An 8,901-nucleotide genomic window follows, 5' to 3' on the forward strand; every position below is an offset into this window, starting at 1 on the left:
CTCCGTCCTCCTACCTCACAGACCGGTCCAAATCCCCAACAGAAATTTACACCCAGGCCCTTCGCCGGAGATGGCGTCGGAGCTCACATACCGGGGCGGCGCCGCGGCGCCCGGCTCCGCCTCCAACGGCGGCGAGTACTCCCCGAAGCCCTCCAAGCCGCTCTCCTGCCTCTCCCGCGCCGCCCGCTACGCCGCCGCCGAGCACCGCCCCATCTTCGCCCTCGCCGGCATGCTCTTCGCCGCCGCCCTCTTCACCTTCTCCTCCTCCACCACCTCCACCTCGTCCCCGTCGTACCCCGCAGCGTCGGCCGGATTCAACCACCTCGCCGTCGCCGGGCACCCATCCTTCCGCGAGTCCGTCGGTGGCAAGGTGCCCCTGGGCCTGCGGCGGCGCGCGCTGCGGGTGCTGGTGACGGGCGGCGCCGGGTTCGTGGGGAGCCACCTGGTGGACCGCCTGGTGGAGCGCGGCGACAGCGTGATCGTGGTGGACAACTTCTTCACGGGGCGCAAGGGGAACGTCGCGCACCACCTCCAGAACCCCAGGTTCGAGGTGATCCGCCACGACGTCGTCGAGCCCATACTGCTCGAGGTCGACCAGATCTACCACCTTGCATGCCCTGCGAGCCCCGTTCACTACAAGTACAACCCCATCAAGACCATCATATCCTTGCTCAGTTGCTTCCTTTGAATCTGAAGGCTAATCCAAAATTAGTTTCCTTTTATTGCTATAATAATTTCGATGATTAATGCTGTGGTTCAATTGATTGCTAAGATGCTTGGTCTGCCCTTTTCTTTCCGGTTTAATTTTGTTAATTCCGGATAGATGTTAAGGTTTTGATTTTTTTGGCAATAAGTGTTTGATTAATTTTTAGACGTAAGGCTTGGTAAAACTATAGTATTTGAATGGATTTCAATTGTAGTTTTGGAGGAAATGTTGATTTTTTATTGTTGGGAAGTGTGTGGTCGGTTGTTTTCTTGCTTTCATACTAAAAAATCGATGTTTGCTCTCTGATGTATTTGGATTGCTCTGAAGAAAGCTTCTTGGATCTGGTGATCTAGGATTGGGTTGCTTGCTAATTCTAGTTTTGATGAAAATGATTGCTTCATGTTTATCTAACTTGTAATAGGAATAAAGGTCAAACCTGTGCTTGGACTTTGGACCTAGTTGAGTATTATAGTCTTTTCCACTTTGACAAAGTTTGGATAGTAGTTGCAAAAATCGTACGTCAAGATCGCTGCCCTTTTCTTTTTAATCAATGTTGCTTATCTATCACTTAACTTCATGTCTTTTTTTTTCCAACTACTAATGCTAGTGCTTAGGGGAGATGAAGCCCGAGTGTGTAGGTACCAAACTAGAATCTGAAATAGTCAAAACGTCAAAGAAGAAAGCTGTTCGACTTGCTAGTGCTTACTCTATCTTTTTGAAACGTTATTGTGAACTTTAACTTTTGAGATGGCACAAGACCAATGTAGTTGGGACACTGAATATGCTTGGGTTGGCCAAGAGGATTGGAGCAAGGTTTCTGCTTACTAGCACCAGTGAGGTCTATGGTGATCCCCTCCAGCACCCTCAGGTGGAAACTTATTGGGGCAATGTCAATCCTATTGGTAACAACTCCTCTTCATAATACTCTGTTTTTTGAATTCCCTGATGCAACAGTTTCACAGATCTGTTGGGTCGAAATGGGAGATTGGTAGAAAGTACAACAGTATTCTCATTGTTGGCATTAATTTCTGGTCACCTGATTGTGAACACAATAGTTATGTTTTGGTTTAAAATATTTATGTCATGTGAACGTTATTAATTTCTTCAGAAACAGAATATCCAAAGAAAGTCATTAATAGATACACATTGCCTGTGAAACTACTGCTCATATGAACTGTTCGGCGAAGGGATGTTTGGCTGTAATTAGAAATGCTGATAAATGTGGTCATGGCATTGGTATCCTAATTTGGTTGGCATACATGCTTTGGGTCTTTCATGTGGAAGTGGACACTTTTGGTTCGTAGAATTGGTTACAAGGAGGACAGCCACTATGTGGATCCCTCCCTAATAAAGGAAGGATATGATAAAACCACACTAGGCCAGGTTAGTTTAACCAAACTAGTGCAACCAATAAGCATGAGAGGAAGCAGGTGCCTGAAAATAAACAAGAAAAAGATTGTTGATCTTGATAGGGACAGCTAATCGTATCCTAATAGCAGCCCTTTTCATATTACACTACATGCTGGTTGATTTTGTTTATTGTAAGGTTTCACTTGTTTTCTAAGGCATTTACTAATGCAGATACTTCTGTTTTACTGATAGGTGTCAGGAGCTGCTACGATGAGGGTAAGCGCACTGCTGAAACATTAACTATGGACTACCATCGCGGTGCCAACCTTGAGGTTTTTGTGCCTTTCAAATGCTTGAGATCAATAGCATTCAGATTAATTTTTGTGGGATGTAGTACATTATGTTAGTTTGTTTTTAATTTAGGTAAGGATTGCCCGGATCTTTAACACATACGGTCCTCGCATGTGCATCGATGATGGCCGTGTTGTCAGCAATTTTGTTGCTCAGGTAGCCACCAGCTGCAGCCACCTCTTTTGGCACCTTGATGCCTATGCACTTTATTTTTTTTAACTGAAATGCTCCTCGTTGAATTATGGTTTCCAGGCACTGAGGAAGGAGCCTTTGACTGTCTATGGTGATGGCAAGCAGACTAGGAGCTTTCAATACGTCTCAGATTTGGTGGGTCCCTCTATTACCAGAAAATAGACATTGGAACAAACCTGTCAAATCAAAATTACCTAAAAAAAAGTACACATATCATATGAGTGCCTTAACACATTTGCATAGTATCCTTGGCATACTAGAGAAACTATCCCGGTATTTGCACAGTTGGTAGCTGTAACATGTCAACAGCACCCTTAAAATGATGCAACATATCTCATGCTTATTGCTCTGAGATGGAGGTGCATATTTATGATCCACTGAAGATCTGTATGTTAGTGGTTTCTTGCTAAGGTATCCAATTGTTCAGAAACAATGCTTGGTGATGTGAATCAGTTATTTAGTTCTATCATACTGGATCCTAAACTGATGTGAGACTTTCCGCAGGTGGAAGGGCTGATGAAGCTGATGGAAGGGGAGCACATTGGTCCGTTCAACCTGGGCAATCCTGGTGAATTCACGATGCTGGAGCTGGCTAAGGTGGTCCAGGACACCATCGACAAAGAAGCACGCATTGAGTTCCGTCCAAACACTGCAGATGATCCACATAAGCGCAAGCCTGACATCAGCCGTGCCAAAGAGCTTCTTGGCTGGGAGCCCAAGGTTCCCCTACACGAGGGCCTCCCCCTCATGGTCACAGACTTCCGCAAACGTATCTTTGGGGACCAGGAAGAATTCACTGAGGCAGCTGGTGGCCTTTCTTAATCGTCACCATGTCAAAGTGACGCATTTGTTCAGTCTGTATGATAATCACTTACACGAAAAATGGGAGGCTCGGAGCATACGGTCTGGACAGTTTTGGTGGTATATGCCCTTTGGCTGCTCTATACAACACGGACAAAAGGTCATGGCTGCATATATAGTTCTTAGGAATATGTTGGATGTTACCAAAATATCTTTGCACTGCTGTAATGCTGTTCTTTTCTTTTTTGGCTCTTTTGGCTGTAATGCTTTGTATAAGTAAATACACTCTATAATGGCATCGTTAACAGATAATCTGGTTGATAATAAATTAATAATACATTGAGGTTTGCAAGCTTTAGTATATGTTTCAGCATGAGTGTCGAACTGCAATGGAACAAAAGCTTTGATTATTATTGAGCAAATGTTCACTGCAATGGAGGGAAGGGAATGGTTGGTTGGTCATACAAAACTCTGACAAAGCATCGAGACCTCTCTATATATTACAAATTGCACATCACCACTTCCTTATTCGCCATTGTTCAAGCAGGTGCACATCTTATCAGTGCTGCCAGTTCTATCATCACATCTCAGCGTGGTGATGCGTCCGGCCGGCGAGCCCGCAGAGGAAGCCTCGGCGCTGTCTCTGAGGTCGCGCGTGAGCCGGCGCTCCGCCGCCGTTCTCGCCATCGACGAGCTTGCCGGTCGCCAGCATCAGCTTCCTCAGGCGGTCTTCCATGGTCCAGCTGCGGCTGCGCTCGTTGAGCCAGGCGACTATGTCCGAGAAGATGGCCTCCACGTTCTCGTCGGGCTCGCCGGCGGTGAGGCCGTGCCACATCCCCGGGTAGAGCTTGATGGTCTTGTCGCCGCTGGCCGCGCGCTCGTACAGAGCGCGGCTAACCTCCGGGTCCGTCACCGTGTCGGCCTCGCCGTGAAGGACGAAGAACGGCAGCTTCACCTGCCCAGATCATGTTCAGAAAAAGCGCACAAGAGTTCAGAGCCAGCGTTGAGCAAGCTTCATGTGACTGACATTCTGACAGTGACAGGTTCTTTTACCATAGATTTTCTTTTTGTTCTGAACTACGTCAGGAAACTAATGCGAGTTTAAGAGTGGAAGCGTTAAGAGTGGCACCTGCGACAAGCTGTCTTCTATGTACATGCTGGTTCTGAGCATCTCCAGCGCAGTCTTGAGCCGCGGCTTGTCCTGGTAGATGAGCTTGTTCCTCCTGATCTGCTTTCCATGACACAAGCATCAGAGCGTTCCGGTCAGATATCATCATTTTACAAAAGTTTGTGAAAACTAAAAAGAAAAGAGCTGGCCGATGGCGCCATCGCTGCAGCTCAATCGAACAGGGGCGTTTGTCTAGGACTAGGAGGCAGGGGATGATGGTTTGACGGGGACGGGTTGACCTTTTCGCGCTTGGCGGGGTCCTTGAAGGCGGCGTCGATGACGTCCTTGGTGGGCACGATCTTCCACTTGGGGATCACGTCCTCCACCTGCGTCAGGAGCGTGATCACCAGCGGGTGCGGCTTCACCTTCTCCGATATCTGGATGAATATGATTTCACCAACAGGAGAAACAAGAGTTTTCAGTTCAGGAAATGCAAACTGATACTGAAGTTAACGAACTGAATGAAGATTCAGTCATCCAAGGATCACTGCTAACCTTGCACATGGGCGCGACGAGGACGGCGCCGTCCCAGAAGGCGGGGTCCTTCCTGTGTAGCAGCAGGGCCACCGCGCCGCCCATGGACTCGCCGTACAGAAACCGGCTCTTGCTGCGGTACTCCTCAAGCTCTGTGCAGATGCAGGCACGTAAGCACAATATGCCAGAGATTTCAGAAAGGTGATCAGGCAATAGGAATGGCGCATCGAGATTGTAAATCATATTGGCGATGCAGGTAGCCTCACTCACCGCATATGGACTTGAAGAAGTGGTGGCAGTCATCGACGAGGCGGCGGAAGCTGCGGATGTAGCAGCGGGAGCCCATCGACTTGCCGTGCCCCTCGTAGTCGATCCCGAACACGCCGTAACCGGCCGCCGCCAGCCGCACGCCACATTCTGCATTCAGCGATCGTTCATGCATTGTTAGAATCAGAACGACGCCAGGAAATGAATGAGGAAGCAAAAAGAAAGAAAGGGAGCAGCTCAGAGGATCATCTGATCCAAAACGTGTTTCAGATGCAGGTTAATGTGCTTGTAAGACATTTTTCTTCAATGGTTTACTGTGCTTAGTAAAAACAGTTGCAACAGGCTTTTCCAAACCCGGTAGTAATCAAGCAGCCCAAAGAGTTGGGAGGAATGGTGGCACGGCCTAAATTCTTGACAAGGCCTTCAATCCGCTATAAATGAGGCCTGCCCCACCCCACAGGTAGTACTGCACATGTTTGGCCCTTCGCCATTGCTGTGCATCCGTCATCCCTGCAACCTCCTGCAGTTAAGGCTCGGCGCCATCAAGCCGAGCTGCAGGACTTTATAAGGCAATGAGGCCGGTGGTGCGGGTCGCTCCTCTAGAATGAAGCTCTCCCATGGGCCTATGTATAATATACGTATGCCTAATTTTCTTCTTAATGCACTTATGAACTAGCAGAACTTCGTCGTTAGCAGAGAGTAATATGATCGTACTGTTGAGTTTCATTCATGCATCAACGGTTTATCCAAAAAAGGAAGGAGAAACAGATGATGCTGAGAATTTAAAAGGAACAATATACTTCGAAACGTAAACAAAGTGATTGGAATTGAAACGAGGCATCAAAACCTCTACGTGCAATTCAGATACTAACACTACGACATGTGCTTAGAGAAAACACGAGCAAACAAGGTTTAAATGATTTACATCTTCTACCGTTTTAAGATTTTCAGTTACGTCTTAGAACATGACATAGTACTTTTTTTACTGACAAGGAGGGAGCAGCACATCATTAATGAGTGGTGACCACCCCACCGCTACCATCACATACATTCATAATAACGATGTGTGGCTCCATCCAGCCTCATATGTAGCGCCGGTACAACCTGCGAAACGGGAGGCAAGTACACACACCCGCTTCTTCTTCCTTGACAACGAAGCAGGCGCGATGGCGCGCGTGGTGGTACCCCCACCCGCGGCCCGGCCGCCCCGGCGTAATTCAATGGCGCGACACCGACAAACCCGGTTATTGTCGCCGCGATTAAGGAAGGATTGGAGGTGATGGTACGGTAGCCCAGCTGTTGGTCGGAGGCAGCTCACCCGCCCAAAATGCCCTCCTCCCCGGCGACGTCGAAACACGACGAAAGGTACTCGTGTTCCAACCGCGGCAATCGAGAAAAGAAGATGGTGTTTGGTTTGGGGTCTGGATCTTGACAGGGACTGTATGTCGAAAGCTGAAGGATGAAATGAAGAGCTGCAGCTGCATAGGTTGGTGGTGGCTCATCAACAACGTCTCTACTAGCTACTAGATAGGGAAAGCATGCATCTTAAGACCAAAAACCAAGATCAGGACGCAATGTGCGTGTTGGATACCGTCAGTCTTTCCAGGCCAGTTGATGATGTGAAACATGTTACTCTCAGTTTCATTTATCTGTCCAACAACAGTTTCAGGCTCTACGCTCTTTCTAGTATGACCACGTTCTACGTCTAGACACCACCAGTCACCAGAACCACTGTTAACCATGAACCAACTAACCAAATGACAACTAGAAGAAGGCTACAGCCATTGGTCAGAGAGGAGGGACAAGCTACGCAAGCTGGGGCAGGGCATAGCTACCATGAATATGATTAGGCAGAAGGCTGTTAGGACGGGGCGGGCGCCGGGGAGGTGCCTTGAATCGAGACGACCTACCCGGGACGGCGTTTCAATGCGGAGCGGAGGAGGAGCAGGCAGCGTCAGGGATCGGAAGCCCCTAGCAAGCAAGGAGTAACTGCTCCTGCCTTCCTTTTCAGGCGGCAGGAGTCCTTGCTTGATGATGATTTATACTCCTACAGTCCTACTAACCGTGCATTGCGTGCTGAACTCTAAAGAAAAACCGTGCATTGCATGCGGCTGTGGAACTAGCAGAGACCGGAGCAGCTGTTGTTACTCGTTAGGCGACTGAGGAACAGCTACTGAACATGGCGGTAGGAAGATGACGTGCTAGTCGGCACAGATGAGATACGTTGAATAACAGGCGGTGGTTTATTTTGTGTACAGGCAGGTCCCTGCGGTCAAAGATTTAGCCATACTAAACTTTAGCACTTGTCGATGTTTGTATACTAATTAGGAGTATTAAATATAGTCTAATTACAAAGCTAATTGCACATATCGAGTCTAATTCGCGAGACGAATCTATTAAGCCTAATTAGTCCATGATTTGACAATGTGGTGTTACGGTAACCATTTGCTAATGATAGATTAATTAGCCTTAATAAATTCATCTCGCGAATTAGACTCCATCTGTGCAATTAGTTTTGTAATTAGCTCATATTTAATCCTTCTAATTAGCATCCGAACATCCGATGTGACCCTGCTAAAGTTTAGCACCTCGTATCCAAACATCTCCTTACCAAGACAGAGATGACAGATACGATGTGAACTCATCAATGGGTATTGAAGCAGAGAATACTATGCGGCGTATGTACGTTCCACATTTAATGAGAATACGGGCAGGATAGCATACGGAGGTCTTTGTTTTCACTCACTCTTTGTACTAAAAGGAAATACGGAAGAGAGGCCAAACCGAGAAAGAAAGGAAACACAGAAAGCAAGTATATGATGAAGCGTGGGAGGAGAGGAGGGAGGCGTTAATTACCTCTCATGAAGCCACTGCACTCCATGCCGTAGCCTGCAATGAGCAATGTCAGTTAGGTAACTGAAAAAAGCTAATTAAGGTGGCTTTTGTCTGTGGTATTTCAGTGCCGCAAAGAGAACTGAAAAATTCTGAAAACATACAGCTAAGGTAATTGATTAAAAAAAAACGCGTGCCGCGCTGCGCCGTGATGAGCTGAGCTGTATTTACCGTGGCAGAGGAAGACGAGCGCCTTGGGCGACGCCGCGGCGGGCAGCCAGCCGCAGGTGAAGAGCTGCACGCCTCTCGAGCTCCTCACGTACTCCTGCTTCAATCCAATCCCATCCATGAGCAAATCAATCAAACAAATAAAAGGAAATCGACGAACAGGACCGGTCGGAGGCTGCCGCCTGGCCGGGGGGCACGCGCAATGCGCGGGGCGAAGTCCTCGCACCTCGTGGTATTCGACCTCCATGTCTGCCGCCGCCACGGCCGCCGCGGCGTGGGGAGCGGCGAAGATATCGGCGGCGAAGAAGGAGGGCTTTGGCTGCGCTGCAGGCGCGCGCGTGTGAGAGAGAGGAGAAGAGGATGAACCGAAAGCGGGCTGGCGTGGACACTGGACAGGCGAGGTGAGGCCGCGAGGCGTCTGGTTTGGTTTGTGAAGGTGGGAGACGGGGGCGCTGGAAACGGAAGGATTAAACGGGCGAGCGCGCGCGGGGCCGTGCCGCCTTCGGTTCGGAGTTGGGGCGCGGCTGCGGGT

The 8,901-nt window shown here is 48.6% G+C and overlaps 2 protein-coding genes across 2 annotated transcripts; one reads left to right on the top strand and one right to left on the bottom strand.

The window, feature by feature from the left end:
* LOC117857110 (UDP-glucuronic acid decarboxylase 2) lies at positions 1 to 3,758 on the top strand. The gene is made up of 6 exons (XM_072293652.1): positions 1 to 666; positions 1,466 to 1,608; positions 2,309 to 2,388; positions 2,480 to 2,563; positions 2,660 to 2,734; positions 3,104 to 3,758. The coding sequence occupies exons 1-6, from the start codon at positions 71 to 73 to the stop codon at positions 3,419 to 3,421; spliced, it is 1,296 nt and encodes a 431-aa protein (XP_072149753.1). The 5' UTR covers positions 1 to 70; the 3' UTR covers positions 3,422 to 3,758.
* A 32-nt stretch (positions 3,759 to 3,790) lies between these two features.
* On the bottom strand, positions 3,791 to 8,901 carry LOC117857112 (caffeoylshikimate esterase). The gene is made up of 8 exons (XM_034739607.2): positions 8,596 to 8,901; positions 8,373 to 8,466; positions 8,166 to 8,198; positions 5,313 to 5,459; positions 5,064 to 5,194; positions 4,808 to 4,945; positions 4,530 to 4,628; positions 3,791 to 4,355 (listed from the first exon to the last, which is right to left on the bottom strand). The coding sequence occupies exons 1-8, from the start codon at positions 8,614 to 8,616 to the stop codon at positions 3,981 to 3,983; spliced, it is 1,038 nt and encodes a 345-aa protein (XP_034595498.1). The 5' UTR covers positions 8,617 to 8,901; the 3' UTR covers positions 3,791 to 3,980.

Source organism: Setaria viridis, chromosome 5 (assembly GCF_005286985.2).
Source record: "Setaria viridis chromosome 5, Setaria_viridis_v4.0, whole genome shotgun sequence".
NCBI classification, from domain to species: Eukaryota; Viridiplantae; Streptophyta; class Magnoliopsida; order Poales; family Poaceae; genus Setaria; species Setaria viridis.